Source organism: Cuculus canorus, chromosome 1 (genome assembly GCF_017976375.1).
Source record: "Cuculus canorus isolate bCucCan1 chromosome 1, bCucCan1.pri, whole genome shotgun sequence".
In the NCBI taxonomy this organism is placed as follows: Eukaryota; Metazoa; Chordata; class Aves; order Cuculiformes; family Cuculidae; genus Cuculus; species Cuculus canorus.
Window position 1 is genome coordinate 192,448,456 of NC_071401.1, and position 24,331 is coordinate 192,472,786.

At 36.7% G+C, this 24,331-nt stretch overlaps 1 protein-coding gene across 3 annotated transcripts in view; it reads right to left on the minus strand.

The window, feature by feature from the left end:
- SLC2A13 (solute carrier family 2 member 13) overlaps window positions 1-24,331 on the minus strand; it is a 156,716-nt gene that overhangs the window by 71,005 nt on the left and 61,380 nt on the right. For all 3 annotated transcript variants that reach the window (XM_054057053.1, XM_054057051.1, XM_054057052.1), the window contains exon 4: window positions 17,695-17,803. In XM_054057053.1, coding sequence (XP_053913028.1) covers window positions 17,695-17,803 — 109 coding nt within the window. The remainder of the gene's footprint in view (window positions 1-17,694; window positions 17,804-24,331) is intronic.

The following is a 24,331-nucleotide window of genomic DNA, read 5'->3' on the forward strand; positions in this document are numbered from 1 at the left end:
AGAAGAATTACAAAATGACTAACTCAGCACCTTCTCTTAAAAACCCAGAAAAGCAGTACAGGTATCTAAGCAGAGGTGAGGACGCTGATAGGACGTTTGCTCCTTACAAGTGAAAACCACAGGTCTACATTGCGGCAGCAGCAGATTCATTGCTACATGTTGTTCTGCTTTATTAAGGAGAGTAACTATTATAATTTCAGCATTACATTTTTCTCCCATTCTCCCCCTTTTGCTCCTCTCTTCTCATATTTCTAAACTCACACAGATGAAGATTCCCCCCTTAAAGGGCCATTTCTGCCTGGCCATTCCCTTCCACAAATACAACTGTTGCTGGATTTAGGTACCTCTGTGCAACTTCAGCAAGATTATACCAGGCAGCAATGTACCTTGTTTAAAACCTTGCATATAACTAAACATTCATTTAGACACAGAAAATAGCCAAAATCTTGAATTTTCAAGTAAGCTAACTGAAGTGGCAAAACAGCCAAACCATGTCATATTGCTGCTGTACTTGATCACTAATTAGTCTAATGAAGACTGAAACCCCATCAGATAGGATGAAGTTGTGACTCAGAGCAGCAGATGTGATTCTGATCTGAAAACTCTAGGGAGTGTCAGTGACAGGAAGGGTAGCAGTCAGGCTGAGTACTGCCACAGAGGAAGAAATTTCTGCCATAGAGGAAGAAATTACTCCTTGAATGGCAGTCAATTTGTTCCAGACAAAGAATTTTACTTTTAGGAAAGGAAAATGTCTTTTATGCAATCAGGATAACTCACCAGACAGTAAATTATTTCAACTCTACAGAGAGCATCTAGTTTAAAAAGATGTCATAAGGAACAGTTCCTTATAACCTAACTCTATTTAGATAGAATAAAAAGTAATAAGCTAATGCACAGAGCCTATGACAGGCTTACATCAATAAAAATATTAAATCGTGCATGGCAAATTTACTGCTTCTGTACACAATGGTGTACCAAGCAGCAAGCATAGAATCAGTGCAAGATTACATTGTTAGCAAAAGCCAAAGCTGATTTACTCAAAAGATGAGCTACTGATCAGCTTTGATACTGTGAGAGAAGATGAAAGACAAACCTTGGAGCTGCCCAGGCCAATGACAATCATAAGGCTCTAACAATGCTGCACAATCCTGCACATATAATTACAAACTGCTAGAAGGCTCACGGAGGCCAAGAGCTTTACAGGAGCTGAACCACAATTTCATCTGAGATAAAAACTAGCCCAAATGAGTCTCCTGACTGAGTTAAAGAAGCTCAGAAGTATGAAATCTTACCACTGTGGGAATACTATTGTAATATCAACACTATAAACACACCACAGGAAGCTAAACTATGTCACTGAAGGGTAGTAAATTGCTAGCCCGAGTTAGAAAATGTGCTTAAAGCTGCCTACAAGCAGATATAGTAGTGCAATGTTTGTCACTCCTTGTAAGAAGGACAGGAGGAAAGATAACACATTGCTTGCAGAAATCTACTGACTCAATTTGTCCCTTGGCTAAATAGAACCATAGAATCATTTAGGTTGGAAAAGACCTCTAAGATTATCCAGTCTATTCCTGAATAACTTTCAGGAATAATCGTATTTCATGAAAAGAAAAAAAAATTCTTTTGGTCAAAGGAACAAGCACAGCTTTCAGAATAACCTGAGAAAGAACAAAATTTATCTAATAGCATCTTTTCTTTTACACAACCATTTGCTTCAACATATCTGAACAGGACACAGCAGAAATGAAGGCTCAAGTGTTGTCACAGACAACCAAGAGCTACTTGCTCAGATTTCAAAAGGCAAAAACCCAAACATAGCTCTTAGGTTCTGTTGAGAGGAAGGGTAAGTGAGGTAAGCTTATAACCATGGGAGTAACCATGGCATTATTTTTTTTTCCAACAGAAGCATTCCAGTAGACTTTAAGCACTGTCCACCTCAGCTAATGTGGTTTTCTTCTCTCTTTCTTACTTCCTTATATATTTCCTTCTCCAGCATTGTCTAGTCTCCCTGCCACACCAGTTGTTTGCAGTAGCATATCACTTAATTACGGGAATCAAGACTTCCAAAACTGGACAGAAGTCCACCACCTCAAATTTTGCTTGTCTGCCTGGTCACTACACATTTCTGCACTGAAGAGTTTGCAAAGATAGTGGCGTCAGTTACATCTATGCAAGGAAATGTCACTGCAGTTGCTCAAGCACAACTGAAGGCACAGCTGGGCAGCAGAACCTTTTGTAGGGATGCTTTAAGAGGAGGTGATCAAACTAGAGTTTGCAGTGAGAGAAGGAATTTGGCAATATAAGCATTTGTTTAAATTGTTCTCTGGCTGGTTGAAGTTAACAAATGTCATAGATCAACAGGAAGATCCAAATACCTTTGGAGATCTGAGCAGTATCTTGCAGAACCTGTGTTCCAGATCTCAGTACAGTCAATCATATTTCATATACATGTACTACTACAAGAAACTGTTTCTGTCTCTATCCAGAGTTCCGGCAGCACCTGAGTTCATTTGCCACCATATTACAAGAACCATCAAAAATCTCGTGTTTGCTGTAAGATATAAATGTTATAAATAGAACTGCCTACCCTAGAAAACACAATGAGTTAAGTCTCATTAATTTTACTTATTCAAACCTCTGACGAAGCATATAAGATATAGTACTGTATTGTATTTAATAGTTTTCAAATTATAAATGTTTTAACACAATGATTATTTCTCTACTATGATATGAAACATAAAAGAAAGGAAAATTACTTGGAATGAGTATATGTTTCCCCTAAGAGCTGTTCTACTTCACTAATAGAACACTCTCCATTCCTACATGCACCATTAAAAACAGCAGCCTGTATCCTGTCTTGTATTTCCACCGTAAACAACTGAAGTTACAGGCATGTACTGCAATCAGAAGCAAAAATTTAAAATTGATTGTCAAATATTAAGATGGTTGTTGAAAAATTTAAACTTTATGGAACATGAAATTGAAAAAGTGCCATCACTAGCGAGCATAATTTCCATTAGTTTTTCTTATAAGTCACCTTTTCTTCTGTTCCTGTATGTAAATGTGTCAGAGCTGTTGACTCAGCACAGTGCTAAGACTATTCTTAATAGTTTGCACCTCACTGTAGTATTAAACTGTGGTTATGCATTGTTTTGGTCCTTTGTTCTCACACTCTGTCAAGGCTTCAGGTGTAGATCAGGAGATTTTAAAAGCTTATATTGAAAACTTCGTCTAAAACCAGCCAAATTGGTCTGACTTCTACCTGGTTCCTTACAGCTCTGGATGCCAAAGTGCATGTCAACGCTTTTTTTCAGTACTTTTACCTGTTTCTCATCAACATACAAGGGCAACAAGTATTTGTTTAGTATACAGGAGGCTCAACCTTTAATTATTTTCAAGAAAAACAATCGTTATTTTAGTACTAATCTAGGATTTAAGTATCTGAAGGTGAAAACATTAAGTTGCCACCTTGTAATGTTTAACTGCTTGTTCGCTCATCTTCCTCCTGAGCCTACAAACATACCATGGAAATAAGACAACGGAGTAAGTAGGAATGGGGAGCAGAGTGGGGTAAGAAAACTGCCTTAATAATTCTTGTTGTGCATTTGTTTCTCTCCTCTGTTGTCCAATGGGGTTCTCCTCCTTTTCTCCAAGGAAGAAAAAAAATCATCTTCCATTCAGAGTCACGGAAAAAAAGTCAAGTTTAGGTGAGAAAGGGAGCAGAAAGCATAAGTCTAAATCAGCAGTCCCGTATTTCTCTGTTCCACTTTTCCCTTGTAAAATGCATAAAATAATTAACCACCTCTGTAAAACACAAGAAATTCTGCTGATCATAATGCAATCTCACTTTTTTTTTCTATTTCAAGGATGTCTGTAAAAAAATGTACTTTGGGTAGGTGTAATATGAAAGTGACTATTAAAAGGAAATAAAATACCACAAAAGGATTTTGCTCTTTCATGAAAAAGTTTAAAAATCACTCTCTGAAGTATTAACACCTCCCACAGACTTAGCGCTCTGGGGAAAAAAAAGACCCAAGTATTTTAAGCAGCTCCAGGTGAATGCCCACTCACCTGCAGGGGCTCGGACTCACCTGGCACCCCTTCAGCTCTGACATCACCTGATCCACAAACACTTCAGGAAAGAGATGGCTTCTCCAGTGAGGCCCAGTGCTGTTTAGTTTCCCTGCCCTGACTCTCCTCATTACTGCTTTCCCCCATTACCATTTATTCTCCTCACTGGCCTTGTACACAACACTCTTTCCTCACCGCACCAAGAAATGAGAAGTCTTCTTGGTGATTTCTCACTGTCTTTCCATTTGGTGACTGTTCTCCATACCACACCTTCCTCATGACCGCTTTGACTACAGTTAGCTTTTTGTTTTGCAGACTACTTACAATAATGAAACCTCAATTAGCCTTTAGATACCACCATGTTTTATTTACAATCCATTTCTGGATTATTTTCATGTATAATAATAATAATAATAATAAATCTCTGCATTACATATAACCTTTCAACCTTTTTGTTGTGTCTCCCAACCTCTGTAGCACAAGGCATTTTGATTTGCCTGCAGCAGCTTAACTCTTATTGACAGCCTCCAAAGAATCCAATTTACAGAACTGGTTCCTATGCCCTTAAAGTAAAGAAGAATAAACAGATCTAAAGGGCATCATATCTATTACTTTATGTTTGAATGGGATCAGTAATACATTTCAGTGAGGTCGTTCATGTTGCTATTTCAGGCAGCATCTAACCAGGTGACCTTTTATAGTTTAATTTTATGGCTTCTCAAGACTGGTTTCACTGTGAGGTTTAAATTGTTTCATATTTATTCCTTGTTTTTCATTTAAGGAGGAGACAATTTATTATCGCTAAGAATGTAGCAAAATTGCAAATGACACCAAGTTGTGACAGAGTGTTGATATGTTTGAGGGAAGGAAGGGTCTCAGAGGGACATGGACAGGCTGGATCAATGGGCCAAGGTCAACTGTATGGGGTTCAACAAGACCAAGTGTCACGTCCTGCGTTTGAATCACAACCCCATGCAATCTAACAGACTTGGGGAAGAAAGAGAAGCTGCCCAGCAGAAAAGAACCTGGGAGTATTGGTCAGCAGCTGGCTGAACATGAGCCAGCAGTGTGCCCAGGTGGCCAAGGACAATAGCATCCTGGCTTCTATCAAAAACAGTGTGGCCAGAAGGAGTAGGGAAGTGATCATGCCCTTGTACTCAGCACTGGTGAGGCTGCACCTAAAATACTGTTCTCAGTTTTGGGCCTCTCACTACAAGAAGTACACGGAGCATGTCCAGAGAAGGGCAAAGAAGCTGGTGAAGGGTCTGGAGCACAAGTCTTATGAAAAACAGTTGAAGGAGCTGGGGTTGGGGTTGTTTGACCTGTAGAGAAGGAGGCTGAGGGCAGATCTTACTGGTCTCTACAACTACCCGAAACAAGGTTATAGTGAAGTGGGTGCTGGTCTTTTCTACCAAGTAACGAGCAATAGACAAGAGGAAATGGCCTCAAGTTGCAGCAGGGGAGGTTTAGATTGGATATTAAGAGAAATTTCTTCACCAAAAGTGTTGTCAAATATTTGAACAGACTGCACAAAGAAGGGGTGGAGTCCTCATATCCCTGGAGTTATTCAAAAGATATGTAGACATGACACTTAGGGGACATGGTTTAGTGGTAGATTTTGCAGTCTTATATTTACAGTTGGGCTCAATGATCTTAAAGGTCCTTTCCAACCTGAATGATTCTAAGATTTTATTCGAAATAGCCCAACATTTGAATAACACATGCCTTCTAGGTTTTCACAAGTGAGTAAATTTTCAACACAAACAAAATCTTCTCCTCACTACTCTTCTGTACCTTAAGAATAAAAAATAAAATTAAACTGCTCACTGACTAGTACCTGAATTCTTGATAAGTCTCAAAACCAAAAAACTGCCTTTGCTAGAGGATAACAAAAACCTATAGTTCAACAAAATAATGCATATAAAACATTAACAACTGCTTAAGAAAGGAGTTTTTACAAGATTATTAGAAAGGTGACAACACGAGAGAAACTGTTTTCCAGGAGTTGTCTAGACAAACACAACATTAAAACAAACAACCCAACCAACCAGTACTGCTATTTAGGGAACAGGAACTCCCTTCAGCAATCATTCATGAATGATTTATAAACAACATTACTGCTCTGACTTCATTTCGCTACTTGGCTTTACATATGAGCAACATGAATGATATGCATTTAACTAACTCAACAGCTACCCTGTATATACCAGATACAAAGCAAAAACATTTTACTTCCCTTAATTGCTCTAACATAATTGCTAATAAGCCAAGCCATACATTTCAGCAGAGAATTTGCTCCCACCCACGCAGCTCACACATTTCCTCCTGTATGGCCTGGCAGTGAAATTAATACTGGATTTGTGACATGAGAGTTATTACCAAGGCAACAGATAGAAATCAAATAGTGTTATGGTTTCACTACAGGCAAAAAGGAAAGTAGAAACCAAAATTTAAAAAAAAAGGAAAAAAGACACAAATGCCTCAATAACAACAAAAGAAATGGTAGAAAATACTGGTTTGAATATATTTCTTATTTAAACAGACACTTTGTTTTCAAGTTTTCCTCTAAAGTGACAGTGCCGCTTTAAATATGCTTTCACAACCTGAAGAACTATTGGAAAAGATTTTATCACTTACATATAAAAAAAATCATACTAAGGCAAAACAAAACAAAATAAGTACAATTAGCAGGACTGTTTGTTGTTTTTCAGTGTTTTAATACAAATGTCTCAACATTCTGGCTAGTTTATCACTGACGATTACCTTAAGTAGTATGAAAAACTGACAGGCGGAAATAATGCACTTGTCATTTTGTCTCTGTTGATCACATTTCACTAAAAATTAAACATATTCCAAATGAGAACACAGATAGCAGGATTTCCTTTAAAATAACATGGTATATTAACTCCTATACAGTTCTTTGAACATGTGTCTTTTGAATATGTTATAAAAATAAACATTAATATTTAAAAATGAACCTATTACAAGACTTTGTATTATTAATAATCAACACAAAAATAACACAAAAGTAACAGGAAAAGCATTACACTGAAAAATGCCAATTCATTAAAACAACTTGACGTTGGGTTTTGTTGCAGTTTTTAAATATTTTTTTTAATTGAAGTGTCAGTTAATATTCAGAAGAAACCCTTTTAGTGCATCTGCAACATTTTAAAAGTAATAAACAAAACTGTCAGGCAGATCCCCTAGTAGATGGGTCCAGACTGTGGCTAAACATTTGCTGCTCTCATAACATGAGGTTTACTTTTCCTCATGATATTCCACTCTTCAGTAAATGTTTTTCTAGTCAATAACCCAGGACAGTAATCAAAAAAGATAGAAAAAAAGAAAAATATTTCATGTGGTTGTCCTCCAACTCATTGAGTTAAAGGTTCAAGTTTAGGGAAGAAGGAAAAAAACAACACAAAAAACCCCTCACAACTAAACAGGTGTTCAGCACCAGAGAAATAAGCAAAGCACTAATATTTAAAGGCCTGTCAAATGGCAAAAAATCATGCGTTTCAGAACAGAACGAGAGCCTGTAGTTAAGTGCCCATTACAGCACCTCTCACCAGCATTCTGAACTGGCTTCCTTTACAGTTTTAGAAGGAGCTTCTTTGTTTATTTTTAAACCTGACAAAAAGTATAATGCAAATAAACATCCACCTCAATATCATTTAAAGTGTTCTGCTGTTTCTCTAGGTTGGTGGTGTTTGTGTGTGTGTGTGTCTGTTTATGTTGGGTTTTTTTAATAATAAATGGACAAATTATGAGAATTATCATTAAAAAAAGTTGGATGTAAGAGTTTAAAGGAAATCAGCCTTTTTTAAAAAACATGCATTTATCTTCTATTGTATATCTATTCATTCCAACATAAAAAAATATTTGTAATACATTCTCTACTGTTTTAACATTTTAAGCAATTAGAAATTATGAGTGTTCCCTACTTCCCTCAAGAGTCCCTTAATCTCCAAGCATTAAAATATATTCTGATAATAATTTTAGATTTTACTTAATTTCATCCCATTAATCTCATTATATAACATGTTGAACCACTTCCCTGATCTGGTACTCAAACCTTCAAAACATTTATATCTGAGTTACCTATTATTTGATCTCCAATACACACGAGGATGCATCTTTCATAAGCAGTGGCAAACTAGACTGACAAAGCAAGCAGCTTCTTAAATAAGGTGTACATTTTATAGCTTTAATCTAGTTAACAACTCAATCACGATTCACTGGTTTGTTTTGCATCTTTTTTTTTTTTCCCTTTAAGTGGCTTTAAGCTGTGATTTTCCTTTTCTGCTTCAAAAGAAACAAGAACACAAAATGCATAGCGAACTGACATTACCAGTGAGAAGCTGCAACCTGAGAGGGAACCTTGAAGTTTCATGTATGGCATTGCCCAAACAACCGAAGCCACACATTTTTGTTTGACAATAAATTACACATCCATACTTATAAACTGACTCAGATTAATTTCTGGCCATCACACAAAGTCAGCACAACAGGAAAAGAAAGATTCGCTTTCTTTTTAATGTTACTTTTAATTGAAAACTTAGCATAGCGTGGTTTATACTGCTAGCAACAATGATACACAGGTGACTTGTTTTTAATACAGATTTACTCTTGTATCCTAAACACCCTCTGACAATTATTTCAACTGATAAACTACAGCCTTTGGAGTTAAACCATTACATCTTTAAGCTGCTCAGGGTTTTGTAGGCGATCTCCAACAAGCACACACAAGAATATTTAAGAAATACGTTTCACTCTTTAAACAAAGCTTCTAAAGCACAGGTGCTGTCTTTAAAACACAGCAAATGATACATAAACTTCAGTAATATCGTGACAAATGTTCAAGTTTACTGAGCTGCCTTCTTGTGCCTCAGCACAGAGCACATCCATCTAGATCGCTCAGCCTTGCAGTTTGCTGGCTAAGTACAAAATCAAAACGAGGACTAAAATCTAACTATTCCTTATTCCTCTTAGTTCTTGAGCAGGTTTAGAGCTATTTAGAATGTCCAACAGTATAACTTGCTATTTGCTCTCCCCATCCTTCTTCATGACTCTAAACACCCACACTCACTACCATCCCACCCTGTTCTCAGGATTTGCACAGCTCACATTAATTCACAGCAGATGCAGCCAGCAGCCCATTTCCTCCTAATGAAGCAGGGAGTTAATTTTTTGTCTCAGACCTGCTGCATTTTCCTTAGTCAGCTAAAGTTATGTTTGCTTTTTTAGTTCTTGGAAATAGCTATTGGCATCCTGTCAGCAACACATTCGTGTTTCAACCACTTCCTTGCAGGTTTACTCCTCTTAACACATCCTTCTATGACTGGGAAGAAGAAATAACATCAGAGCAGGGGCTGGAGAAACTATGGTCAGACTTCTCCTTGAACTACACCAAGGAAGAGGGAGGAGAAAGAGGGAACAGAAAGGACTGACACTGCCAATATGGCCATTTCCCATCTGCCATAAATACTCTCTGTGGTTCCTGTAGCCAGCATTTGATGAAAGGGTGTTTAACATTTCTGCTACCTGCTCCACCAGCGTCTTAACTGCTAGATTGTAAACCATTTCTGCCCAACCTACAGCCCTGTACTTCCAGCATGATGTCCAAATCGGACTTTGGTCAGAGTTCCAAAGCCACTGCTTCTGTCTTTAGGCTGTGTGATAGTTTTCCAAATTTAAATGGAAAGATTTCCACAGAGAAACTAACTGTTTGGTTCAGCCCTGCCAAATAACTGGGGGAAAAAAAAATTACAAATCTGTGTTGCATGGCTTGGAAAACTTATAGTGTAGGCTGGTTTCTATGCAAGAAACTAGTATCCAATAAAGACAAGTTGGTGGCTATCAGCTGTTGGAGCTTCTTTTATTTTTAATGCACTCTTTATTTTGAAATAAAGAAGCTCAGCTGTGATAACAGTGTACTGCCTATGGAAGAAAAAGGGTTCCTGACAGGGCAAAAGTTTCAGAATACCAGAGTTAGGGCTTCATTTGCCTTCAAGTACAATGAAACTGATACAGGCAGCTTCCGTAACTCTCACTTAGAATGTTTTACATTGAGTAATATGAAATTATTTATTAACTACAATTTGTTCCCATCAAGAGCTGTTGTAAGTTCATATTATTTCTGCATAGTACATACAACAGAGACATTTGATATACGAGGAGAGACACCTCTCCTCGAGTTAGACTTCTGCTTAGTTGTTTCTGAAAATATTTAGTGTCTTTCTAAAAAGTATCTTTATGCTAAGTCCAAAGATGCATCTCTTTTCTCCACTAAAGTTTTTTACACGATAAATTTGCATGCAGTACTATACAAGTACTATGCAAGTTCCTTCCTTCCTTGCAACAGGAAGGAAGGATAATATGTTAAAATTAAGGGTCACTTCTCCAGAAAAAGTTATTGGAAGGATTTATTAAAATCTAATAAAATATTTAATGGATTATTAGCTCAAAAGCAAGTGGACCTGTAGCACTGGGTTTCCTTTTGTTTTATTAAACCTTTTCTAAAGCCTAAGGGGAAAATGCAAAATTTAAAACAAAGATATAAACTGGACAGTTCACTCACAAAAAAATATTGGAGGACAAAAGCGCAGGCAGGTAGCAGCCTTAATGTTCTGGAGTCATCAGACAAAATTAGACCTGTTAATATCCAAGTAGTCTCAAAATTATGTTCACAATATTACGAAGTTTGTATCTAAAAGAACATTAATGTAATTGTCTCTCCTTTGGTCAGATTTAAAGCACAGTTGGGTCTGAGAGTATTCATGAACAACTGATGTGATAAGTTACTGGCCACGCGAAAATAAAGGCTACACAGCAGTCTGCTTAGTAATTACTGTGGCCCAATTTAAATCTAAGTGGAGAGAGACTACAATAGAAGATATATTGTTCTTCAGTTACTGCTGTGCAACTTGGATGACATTTTAGCATTGCCTAAGTTTTGGGTTTTGTTTTGTTTGGTGGATTTATTTAGTGTTTTGTTCTTTTTCTAAATAAAGTACATTGTTTTCTAGATTTTGTTTTAAAATGCACAGCCAGAGAACAAAATTGAGTGGTACACAACCTTAAAAATTAATGCTTGAATACAAACCACAAGAAAAACGTGAACCACCATGAAATTTTGCCTTTTTTTTTTTTTCACAGATTTCAACAATTATTTTCCAATATCCAAACCAACAGTAAATGCTCTAGCAAAATCTCCTTTCAATGATCAACTTATTCATTATAAATCTGGCATAATTTGTAAATACATTAATTGTAAATATCTCTATGGCCGCTGGTGCTGAAGGAGTAGAAAAGGTTCCTACTACCTGGGCTGCAATTGACAAAACAAGGTATTTATTCAATGATCTTCAACAGTAAAAAGAAGGGTTTATCTGCAGTTACTGTCCTATGCTACTTAGTCAGTACTTAATTTCAAAAACGTTTAAAAACTGGAATTTAAAGGCAAGTTTCTCAGTCTTGACTTTCACCATCCCTCTGAGGGTTGTCACACATCCTCCCTGAGGCAGCCACCTCCAGAAGCAGAAGTACCAAAGGCTGCTACAAGCCCTGCTCAGTTCTAAGACTATGGAGAGATGCACACTTGCTGCAATGAACAGAGTGAAGGTTTACAACTCCTCATGGGTTCCAGCTCTGCAAATGCTGCACAACAGACCCAGCGATTAAATCTGTTGGGACATGTGTTTTACTTCTATTAAACTCTTCTCTAGCCTCTATTAAACTTCAGAAGTATCCTGGCTTCTTGCCAGCCTCACTCCTGTTCTCTTTCATTCTCTCATTTATATTCAGTATGATATTTGTTCACTTTTCATGTTAATTGTTTTAATATTCTTATCTTCAAATCTTCAATTTCCACTTGTTACATAAATCCTCTTGTCCTCTTTTGTCTTTTTTTTCTTTCTTTTATCCAGCTTTTTTTCCCTCTCTCATTACACTTGAGGTTTTTTTCTTTCTCCATATAGCATTTTCTTTAGCTCTATTTCTTGCCAGCTGGAAAAAGATGTTTCTTTTTATCGCCTTTTTTTTTTTTGTTCTTTTGTTTGTTTGCACAGATTAAAAAAGTAAGACTGTTAGATTTCAAAAGCATCTGTGGATCAAATCCAAATGCCAACACATTTTACATGTGGATTCACTTAACTCTTAAGAGATACAAAGGTATCTAACAATTAAAAAAAAACAACAAAAAACTAGGAATAACAAATCACACACATCAGCAGAAATACAAGCTTAAATTGCTGAAGGCCATAAGCTCTCCCCATTGACATCTTATACCACTTTTCTATTGCAGAAAGTTTGTCTAACACAATGTGAAAAGACAATGGCAAATGATGGAATTAGCATCACATTAAGCTTAGTGTTTCAAATGCAGAATAAATTATTTTGTTGGGCTTTCACCAAGACCTCTTAAAGTCTTCTGAGAATAAGAACAATCAAGACGATACAGCTGCCTCTCCAGTCTTATCTGAGATTTACAATCCTGAGGGCACAGGCAGCCTGCGTGAACATCCATCAGCCCACTCAAAACTAGCAAACCCCGAAAAAGTGCAGTAGAAACTCCAGGAAAGGCCACAATACCTACGTGCAGTTCTGACAAGACAAGACTGAACTCCCTACAATTATGGCTAAATTACTGCTTAGTATTCAGGATAACTTCAGATTTTTTTCCCAAAGCTTTCTTCCCTCTGTTGTTTTTCAGGGTTTTTTAGACTGCTATGAAGCTGCAAAGTACCTGGAATGTTTTCAAAATCCCAGTCCTACAGGAAAACATGAGCATATAGCTAAAACACCCATGTACTCTATCGAATGTTTTTCACCAAACGATTTGATAAAGTCAAATCCTTCAAGCCTCCTCTTCCTCTCACCCCCCCAGTACAGGAATTTCTTCTTTTTTTTTTAATATTACTTTATTTTTTAAAGAAACTGATGGGAAAAATTAGTTTCAAGTTTTACATTAAAAGGGGCCTCTTCCCCCAGGTTTTAACTATGGGCCACTGTGGGCTTGAAAATATCTGCAGACCACTGTTTTAACAATATTCTGGGATATGTTAGTATTAAACAGCTAATTTGTAGTAACTGTTGTCCTGAAATAGAACTTCCTTCACAAGGCCTTTTTCAGTTTTTCAGCCAGATTGTTGACTCCAGGCCCGAAACACTGAGCTTCTATTTTCAAGATGTGAAAATACCAGAATGATAACTGAAAAGTTAAACCATTTCAGAACTGCTCACATCAGTGTGAGAGATGCTTGTCTAAAATTGTATTACTTTATCCTTTACAGGTCAGTTAAGCTGGCAAAAGCCATGACAAAGGGAAGGTTTTTTCCCTACTTCATGCTCTCTATCAAACAGCAGTGGTACACCTTGTTCTTAGGTAAAAAAGGAATCAAAGCAATAGGTCACTAAGCTTTATTCTTCTACTCTAAATTTATCATGTTAGAATTTGTTCCTGTGAGACTCACAATCTCCTTAACCTATTTTTATATTCTGTTTCTGTTTCAGATCCACCTCCTCAATGCAGAGGTTGCTCTGCATGCCGTTCTCACCAGTTCAAAAACAACTTGTTCATGATGAGTTTCTGGTTCCTCATGGCTGGATGTTACGCACATTCGTGGTTGATTCAAATAGAACATTCAATTATTTCTGTGCAAAAACTAGATCAGTTTATTGCATAATGGGATGGACAGAGCTCAGTCCTCAACAATTCTTAGAAGACTCCTTCTAGTTTTCCTCTTCCCACCCCCAAGAGAAATCCAACTACCCATGGACTTTGTTGCTCTCATTAGCTTCACTACTGATATCCAATTCAGAACTCTTAAGCTTGGAAGCTCTATATTTTTGTTGCTGTCTCCAAGCATTTCTTCTGCTTTTTAGGATCTCTTCTACTACTGAGAATACTTAGTGATTATTTTTAGACCCTTGTAAAATTCCTCTATATAAAATTCCCTACCTCTAACATCCATACTTTTTGATTCAAATTTTTGTTTTCTTAAATAGAAGAGTTACTCAGTAAAGCATACACAAATTAGAGAAGCATTAAATAATTATGTAACTGTTTTCTTCCTCATATTTTCATTTCACTTCCATGCTTTGTGATTTGATTATATTTTGGCTTTTTTTTATAATGAGGTGTTCAGACACACACGAACTCACTCCTTTGGCCTCACTTTCTTACAGTAAAACCCAACATGTAATAAACTCTTTTACGTCAAAAATAGTAGAAAGCCTCCGGCTAGGAGATTAGAACAAACCAGGGCCCCTCATGGATGTCACATGTTAGCTGGTTGCAGTGTAGAAGAATCCCATGAAAATACATGAGGAGAAAGGGGGTGACCAGACGCTAAATTCTCTGCCAGGGAAATTCAGGCACCAGCAAGTCAGGGACATCAGCCTCTTCTCCTACCACCTAGAAAGGGCTACACCAAGAGAAGAGGATTCACAGCAGCACCAAAGTTATGGTGAACACCAAGCATTACAACATTTTTTATGATTGGGGTTTTTTTTGGTAAGAGTTTGTGAAACCAATGAAGGAAACTCTATACAATCCTACAACTTCCAACCATAAGCAGTGCCTGTTTTCCTGCTGCAATAGAACTCCAATTCCAGAATGACACAACCAAACATTATGGAGAGGAAAACAGTGCTTAGAAAGTTAATACAATTTGACAGTTCCTTAAGATACCATTTAATTACTACATTAGAAAGCAATCACCAATTTCTATATAAGCAAACCATCAACAGACACCTGCTAACTTCTATTTGAAAAATGTTCTTTCATAGGAGAATGTCTGCCTTGCATACCTGATAACTAAAAATTTAGTTATACTGGATTATTGAAAAAAATAGTAGATACTGAAAATAGTTTACAAGCCAGTCCTTTAACAACAGTGCCTTCATGTGTTTATTATAGGCATTTTCTTATTTTAAAGCTAAGATTCAACTATGTTTTATAGTTGTAATTCTGTCTTCCTACACACCCACAAGCAAACTAGGTCAATTCCAAACTACTTGCAAAACCTCCTACATAGAAAGGAATTTAAGATTTTAAAGCATATGAAGCTTAAAATTAACAAAGTCAGCCTACCAGAATCATAAAACCATGAAGTGTCAGTTTTTTGTTCTAGCCTAATAAGGCATCCTGAAGTAGTAAGAACTAAAATGTGAGAATGACTGTCCTTGCCTTGCCCAGAGGCTGCATTAACATTGTGTTTAATTACACTTGAAATAATGTTTATTATATAAGTTTCCTTAATTAACTCCTAAACTTACTTCTACATTTGGCATCTGTAACCTCCTGTGGCAATGAGTTCCACTATGTAATTACGTGCTGCATGAAAAAAATGACTATTTTAAACCTACTGCTACGTAAAAGCTAGGAGTCATAAAAACTGTGTTATAAGAAATGATGAATAATCATGCCCTCCCCGTCCTCTCCACAACATCAGTTGCTTTATATACCTCTTGTGTTTCTTCTGAACTTGTTTATTTTCCAAGCTGCAGAGTCCTAAACATCCTGTTCAAATACAGGCATCTCCCCCTCATATACATCCTGGTTTATCTGCAATTGTACTAGTCCAGATTGGACATCATCATGACGTTTGTACAGAACTGTAATGCATCTTAAAGACCTCTTTTTTGAGTAGTAACAATTTAGAATGCCATGCATGTTAATTAGCCAGATCCTTCCTGCAAGCATCACTGTATAATATTGTACAGTTAATACACTTGCCATTTTATTTGTTATTTTGTATTATCTGCATGAAATTATTCATGTTTATATATTTGAAAGTCTTAATATTTTGAATGGTGTATAAGTACAAGTTGGAAAATTGCTGTTTAGTTCCTTCCACAGACTTATTAAAGCAGCAAAGATCTCCATGTAGATCCCTGTAGGAGTCTACTCTTGGCTTGTGATAACTGATCTTTGTAGTCTTTTTTTTTTTTTTTTTTTTTTTTTAAATCTTAAATATTTATTAACATGAGAGGGCTTCTCTCTTACTTTTGCGACCATCTGGTTTCATCAAGAAACTTTGGCAATAGCTGTCACAGACCAGGATAATTAGTTCACATGGGATATATAGTTCTACCATGAACATGAACTCATATCCAACTGAATTGCAAGTCATAATTTGTCTACAACAACCATGTTGGCTCCTCTTTATTATTTCATGTTCTCCACGTACATGTTCATCTTTCATATTGATAAACACGCATCTTCTCATATGATTCTATGACAGTTTTATTTAAATTTGAGAAGGACAGAAATAGAACTTTCTAGGCTGTATCTTCATGCAGATTACGCTGTGTTTCCAAATTCAGTGGTTATGCATTCTAATTACTCTAGACCCGTTGGCCCTGATTAGTCCAGGTTATTTGTTACTACTCATTTTGATCAGCTTGTTCTACAAGTTTTTCTAACACTTGAATCTGAAATGGACCATCTGAAATATCTCAAGTAACCTCCAGCGCAAGAAGCTTCATACACCCTCCATAACTGCAACAAATGCCAAAAGAGTCTTTGCAAGATTTATTGCTAAAGATTTACTGTTTGCCAATGTTATCACAATGTCTTGATCCTTACTGGCCCTGGAGACTATTTGGTCTCTTGCTTCTGATGTGCCTGAAGAATTTCTCAAAGCTCTCTCAGTGCCTGTATTCTGTTTTTCACATGTAACTTAATAGTATCACATTCTCCTGTTTCCCACATTTGGTTACAACTCCCACTTTGTAAAGACTCTCTTCACCTGTACAGACTTCCCTCCTATGCAGTTTAACAATACTGAGCCTGCGTTTTTTCCCTCCTTGTGATAGATGCCAGATATTTACTCTAACATTTAATATAATAGCTCTTGATACCACTGAAAGCTTTATCCTTTTAGGAAACGGTTAAAAGGAACAGCTAACTAGCTTGCTCCCTTAGGTGTAATTCTCTTCCTAAGATGTTACTGCAATATATTTTACTTGCTCTTAAAACAATGCAGAAGTCGTATCTGTTATGGTTATTCTTGTAGGGCAGCTCAACATTAATTTCATCTTAAACCAGGTCTTTCGCATTGCACATTTTTGAAGAGCTACTCATTCTTGGGAGCTGACAGCCTATCAGAAAACCCAATATATTGTTCTTTACATCTACATTTACTGAGTCTTTGTACAAGTAACAGAACCATATAATAAAAGGAAATGCTTCTTCCCCCAGCATCTTACCTCCTTTAGCTCTTCACAGTAATTTTCCATCTTGTTTACTTGGTCTACTGCCTAACCCTCACCATGCTTTGACCTATTTGCACACAAATACAAACTGGAAGTGCACTTTCTTATGTAGACAGACATAGCTTTGGCCATAAACTTTAACATATAATAACACATCTCCCAGAGTACAGTTTGCATTCTCATCTCTATATAAACATTTGCCTTTAGATTAACATTATCTTCTAACCAATTTAGAGATGCCAAATATATCAATACCTGGATTTCAAACAAGCATTCCATCCCTCACACTCAATTTTTTACATCTCGGATTTTGTCCAGAAGTCCATCTAAAAATGCTCCTGGTCTAAGCGACTGTGTCTTATATTTTATAAAGAGAAGCAAGCAGTAAATACATACATGACGGTGTTAATCCCTGACAGCTGTTGAAACATCTGCAGACCACAACCCACAATTAAGGCTCTTCGAGTTGGAGGGTATGTTAGCATTCTGCAGATCACAGGTCCAGCTTAAAAAAAAAAAACACAAAAACAACAACAAAAGAATACGTAATAGTTCTTAAGTGATCACTATCAAGACAATGTTTCCAGGTATAACAGGTTGTGTACCTTAGTTTCAAATGAACCTGGATTATTTCAATTATTTTTTAACAACTTGATCATTTGAGTTCTGCTTTTCTGCACTGTACTACAAAGATGATTTTCAGGATGCCAAGGAAAAAGAAATGGAATAATTTTAGTACACAGTGTATAACACTCGTGGCAACTGTACAGCTCTTCGATATCATATTAACAGATTGCACATCTGCTGTAACTCAATGTACTCAAAGTTATCACAAAATATCATTGTTGTTTCCTTTCTAAAAGCTCTCACTGTTATTGAGAGGTTGTTTCAGAAATGCCATTAGTCACTGCTCATATCTGGATCTTACAGATAAAGTGTTCTCCCTAGTTGTCCAAAGACCCCATTAACACAAACTGCTTGCAAGTGTGGTTACTTTGAAGGTGTGGGATAGATCTATTCTGCACAGCTCTAAGTTCAGAAGAGGGAGCATAAATTAATTAATTTCTTTCCACATCTTTGGTTGGCAGCGGTATGAGGCTGCATTCAGAAAGCAGGGAAACAGTTTCTCAATGAAGAGAAACCCCAAAATTTCTGGCAAACTGAGAAAGTTTTCTCCTCTGTTAATTTTAACTTTTTAAGGCATCCTATAAAAAAAAACATAATACAGACAGCTTTATGATATCATGCAAAAAATTTAAATGCTTGACTCCCTTATTTTCTTGAACTTCTTTCTGCCCAGAGCAGCGTTCAGGGAAGAACATACTATGGTGAAAAATTCCTTCAGAGGAACAGCAAAACCAGCACCCACTGTCAGCCAGGAGCAGTCTGGAGCTCAGACATACTCTTGCATTTCTGCTTGACTCCAACCTTCACAAAGAAAAAAGGTTTACTAACAATGCAACCATGAACCTTAATACATAAATAACAGCCCTCCGGTTTTCATACTCAACATCACACCTGAGCATGGAGGTTTTGGGCATAAAACCTTTTTTCTGGCAGCTGATTCTGTTGCGTCTGTCATGAACGCAGGCTCCTGAATCCCTATGAGATGTCTTCTGCTCTTTATAAACTTCCTTTGAAGTCCTTAAAGGAGTTCAAAATCCATCTTTATCTTCAAAGGACCTTACAGTCAACCTAAATCTTGAAGTCCACTATTAATGACTATGCTCACCAATTAAGCTGGAAATCTACAGTAGGGGCTGTTAGGAATGGAAACAGAAATGTTCTAAGGAGTCGAGGCAAAGTTTTTAACAGCTCCTGATCCACTCAGTTATTTGATGAAAATTATATAACTCTATTCACAATGTGGTATTATACAAAACATTTGGAAAGACAGCATTGAAATGAATAGCTAGAAAGGAAAGCAGCTGCTCCCAAACAATGGTTTGCATCTCAGAGGGAGTCATGAACTCTCAACAGAACTTCACCACACAAGTTTTGTGTTGTATGTTGTGTTCAGCTTGCATGCCTGAAGTGGGTCTCTGCAGTAAGTTTAAGACTTTTACTTTAGAAATTCAGACTTTAGACCTTCAGAACATCCAGTCACCTAAATGCAGTACTTGGAACTTTTCAGACTTCTGATCAATTGTATCAGAAAAATGATGGCAAAAAATCATCATACTGGTTCAAGTCAGAGATGTAAAAGTTTCAGTCCAAATGAGTACCATGGCAACCGCAGATATCAATAGGCATACACAAAATTAAAGGATTTTCTTTCATAAAATTCACAGCCTTCAGGTTTACAAACCAATAAACAGAATGAAAGAAATAAAAGAAATCATTAATCTCTCTATTAAAGGAGCTTTAAAAACTCCACTGAAGAATCCAAAGGACTTCAACTGTGAGGCAGCTGTTTTTAAAACAGAAAATGAGTGTGAAATTTTTTACTAAAATTATCTAGTCCTAAAACTAAATATACTGTTCTTGCATTTTTCATTCTGCCATTCATCTTCTATTGCATACACACATTACAGCCTTAAAACTAACCAAATCTAGGCAAAACATGCTTACTAAGACAGAGAATGGATCTAAACTAAACATTAAAACCAAAACAAGTTTTCAGTATTAAATACATTTCCTCCGAAATCTGAAACCGTCCTTCAGGAGTTTCTGATAGCAATTAAATCTGCCGTTAGCTATTACAATAAATTAAAATAGCACAAAATAATAAAATCATTAAATCTTTAAAAAGTGGAACAACTTAATTCTTCACAGAACCAGAAGGAAACAAATAATGCAAAAGACATATCCCCCCCAAAATGAAACATTTAGCAATTTTTACAATGGAAACCCCAGATATTTGTATCTAAAAGTCAATACGTTTTGTTCATGATACTTCTGCCTTAATTGTTGCTGTTTTCCTTCCAGTTAGGAGATTTAGAAGCATTCCTGCATTTAAAACACTTCATTTGAACTTGACAAATTGCCAAGATGTTTGTTTTTCTCCTTATAATCTACGAATAAAAATGAAGTCAAAAGGATAAGACCTCCTCATGTCATGACTAATTCAATGAGACTACATTTGGTTGGACTTTGTCTGCTGTGGTTTCATATAATTACTTTATCTGAAGTAAATTTCCTTAATGCAAATATATGCTACAGTAAAGGGCAGCTGAAGCTTGCTCTAGTAAGAGCAAAATGGCAGCAATAGATAAAGAGCAATGGAAAAATAAGGATGCTGCTGTTACAGAAGGTGATGTTACATGACATGGTGATACATGAAGTGGATTGCTGAGCTCTAACTGGCTTTTTCTTAGCCTAGTCTAAATTGTCTACCTGATCAGACATTCACCATTATAAGCAAAAAACAAAAGTAGAATTTGGAAGTATGGCTTCACATCCAAAAAAACCTTATTAGCTTACACTGAGTTAAACTGAGTTGACAGTGATCCACTGCCAACTACAAGATATAGAGACTTTTCAAGTACAACAAAAAAAACAGCCCTAGTTCTAAAATTAGTTTAAATAATAAAAGATAAAAAGCAAAAGAATGGTAATAACGTCTTAACATCTCCTTCTGAAAACATACCACAAACACTTCTAGGTAAATAAAAATATTGTAGACAGACATAAAGCCAACCTAAAAACTCTCCAGCAAATGCAGGCAGACATCTGGTGCCTGAAAACCTTGTGATTCCCCATCCCTCAAATTATTAGTACAATACCTGGCAAAGTTACACAGCCAGAAAACCATGGTTAGAGACTGGGCTCTGCCAAACTAATTTGCAGGTTCAAACATTCTTTTGCCAGCTAATCTAGGTGACAGCTTGTAGCAAAAGCTTAAAACTATATAGGGCTCCTGCCAACATTTTGTGTTCTTGCTATAGAGGAGTGTTTTCAAAAAGGCAAGCTCAGCCAAGCAACAAGACAGTCATGCATCAGTTTAGCGTCAATTAAGCTCAATCTCCAGATTAGTTTCTGAGACCCATTCTTGTCCTAAAGCCAGCCAATACCCTCTCTTCCATCCAGATAAATCTTTAAAGAACCGGTTTGCAGTTAGAAACGGGACCAAAAAAGGAAACTTTGACTGGTGATCTGGATAACATAAAACAGATATGGGAACCATTTCTCTGATTTGCCTTTCCTTGACAGCTTCCAGCCCAGCTTTCTCTGCGTCATCTGCAGAACCTTCCTCCACCTGACTTCTCTAAAGCACTTCAGACCTACCCATTTTTTCTGCGTATGAACGATGTACTAAAGCAAACTCCCTTTCACACTCTAGCCTACTACATGATTATTTCCTAGAAGTATCAACCTTATTCATTTTTCCTTTCTGTAAAATTTACCAAATCACAAGAAAAGCTACTTTTATTTAAGATCAAAACTGCATTATTTATCTTAAGAAGTTACAAACCAATTTTACTTAAGTACCAAGCTCTTACACACAGTCTCAAAATGTTTCCAGTAACGTTGGATGAACCACTCCTAGCACCAGAGGAAAATTTCTACCTTGTATTGTTCTCTAATCCTCTGATAAAGCTTGCTTAAGGCTCCTTTTCTTCCCCCTTCTTCCTCTTTTCTTCCCCTTTTTTCACCTTTTTTTTTTTTTAGGCATAGTCCCCCATGAGACAAGAATAAGCAAAGACTTAAGACTTAGGGAAAGCTTGCTTAATAACTGAGTCTTAGTACTTTCCAGTTTTCCATAACAAATATGCCCAATGGTATAACAAGACAGCCTGCTCTAAAAGCAAATAAAACCTAACTAGACATAATCATTTTGATTCTAGAGAGTTTAGTAGTGCCAGGAATTTTTTCATGCCTAGGTGAACTGAAAGGGGGGTTTTGTTTGCTCAGGAAACCTAGATTTCAAATAAATAGTGCCTCTAAATGATCTTTTTAATCCACACTTTGAGAATAGAAACACTAAGAATAAAGATTTTTTTTTTGTTTTGTTTTAACAGCAAGTTGGGTTGGTCTTTTGGGAACCCTGAAAACAAAGCAATTTTCTTTCATCTGTAAAAGGAAAAAAAAAAAAATCTTTCCCTTGATACCACATTCTTTGATATAAAGCTTTGGTGATGGAAAATCTATATGACTGAGTACTTGCACAAAGGCAGCAGCAGTTAAGAATGCCTTTGAATAGGACAAGAAGCAGTGGTAAGTAGGGAAGAAAAAAGGAGTGCATTTTGGCTGTGTATGACGTTGTTTATAGAAAACAGAAGCTACTGTAATTAAGACTTTTAAAATTGGAGAAACCGTGACAAAAGAGATAACTAACAAAGAAGAGTGGCCATTTACATGCTGCCAGCTGGAGACGAGAGAATCAGCCACAATGACCAACAAGAGTCCACGTGGGTGGAAGAGAGACCCCAGTGCGGTACTGGCAGACCTGTGGAGTGGGGGAAGAGGCAGGAGGGAGGTTTACCTGTTTCTTTGATAAGAAAACTGCGGTAGTGACAAAGAAAAGCAAGGATCACAATGCAATCTCTTTCTAGCTGCAGCCAGCACCTTAGAAATACAGCAACAGGCATGAAGTCGGATTCAGGCATATCTGCAGCTTGTGATGTGTTTTTAGCAAAAGAACATTTCTTTTCATGGTCTGCTCTAGAACTGCTTTAGAGAGGAAACAGTAATGTGAACCTCACTGAAAGCCAGAGAAAGCAAATGAGGGAAAGATAAGATGAGGTAGCAAGCACAATCAAAACAGCCAAGTGTTGTAACAGCCTGAAGAGCTTCCCACTCCACTCTCTCATCAAGTAATGAAGCGCAGTGCAGAGCATTTAACCATCTGGAATTAGAAAGCCTTTTTTCTTTCATTTTAAGTTGAGGAAAGACACTTAAAAGAATATTGCAGCCAGAATAGTTTCAAGACTGCCTTTTTGTTTGTTTTTTTTTTTAATCCCCTTTTCTTTTTGTGCGCGTGGTGGTGTTGTTGCAGTTGTTTCTTAATTGAAAGAGTGCAAAAAGCTGACGACACAGACTTCCCTCAAATCTGGTCAGTAACCTGCTCTCAAGCTGATCTTCCCAGCTGTTACTGTATGATATCGTATTTTATTTCCTGAGCAACGCATATAAGCCTTACGTTTTTTGCATTTTTTTTCTGCCAAAAATCTTACTTTAGCGATAATTATTTTTTCCCCCCCTCTGTCCCATGTTTCCATATGAATTATTCCTGTTCCTGTCCAAAGCCGGTAGTTTAACAGTGAAAACAGACTTCTACTCCTTGCTCTCCAAAAGAATGAGACACAAGGACACATTCCCAGGAGGGAAGGGGGGAAAGGGAAATTTAACAGAACTGAGAAAGGAGCCTTGAAGTCAATGAAAGTCATCAAGGGAACTTATTGATACAATCTGTTACATATTCACTTTTTTTTTTTTTTACTTCATTAATAGCACATTTAGTTTAGACCATCTCCTTAAAAAAATTTTTTTAAGAACAATTTCTCTAGGGGGCCTGAAAAACTCCTCACACTTTTTAAAACTCAGATGCCATTAGCATAAGAGCTTCATTTAAAATAAAAGTAAAGAAAAAAGTCATGTTAGATATGAGGTCCACATTTAAACAGATATTAAAAACCTATTTTGATATCAATATCATTTCAGTACAACTCAGTTGTGTTCCAAAATTACCAGAGAGGAGAAAAATTAAAAAATCACTGTAGGTTAAAGTCAACGTACTTTACACGAGCAGATCAGTTTGAAGGTTAATGTAACAAGTCTTAAGAAACTTCTTTGACATTTTATTTCTTATTTATAACTGAAGCATTTAAACTTGATCATGAAGTTGAGTTCCACTGAAGACAGAACGACAGGCACACACTCAAACATTTCACTGAACTGCAGGCTAAGATCATAGAATCATAGAATAGTTTGAGTTAGAAGAGACCTTACAGACCATCTAATTTCAACCTCCCTGCCATGGGCAGGGACACTCCCACTAGATCATACCTTACCTAAAAGTACTATCTAAATTACTATATTTTAGTATTAACCATCTTCTCTCAGAAACACAAAGAGCTCTAAGACAACAATT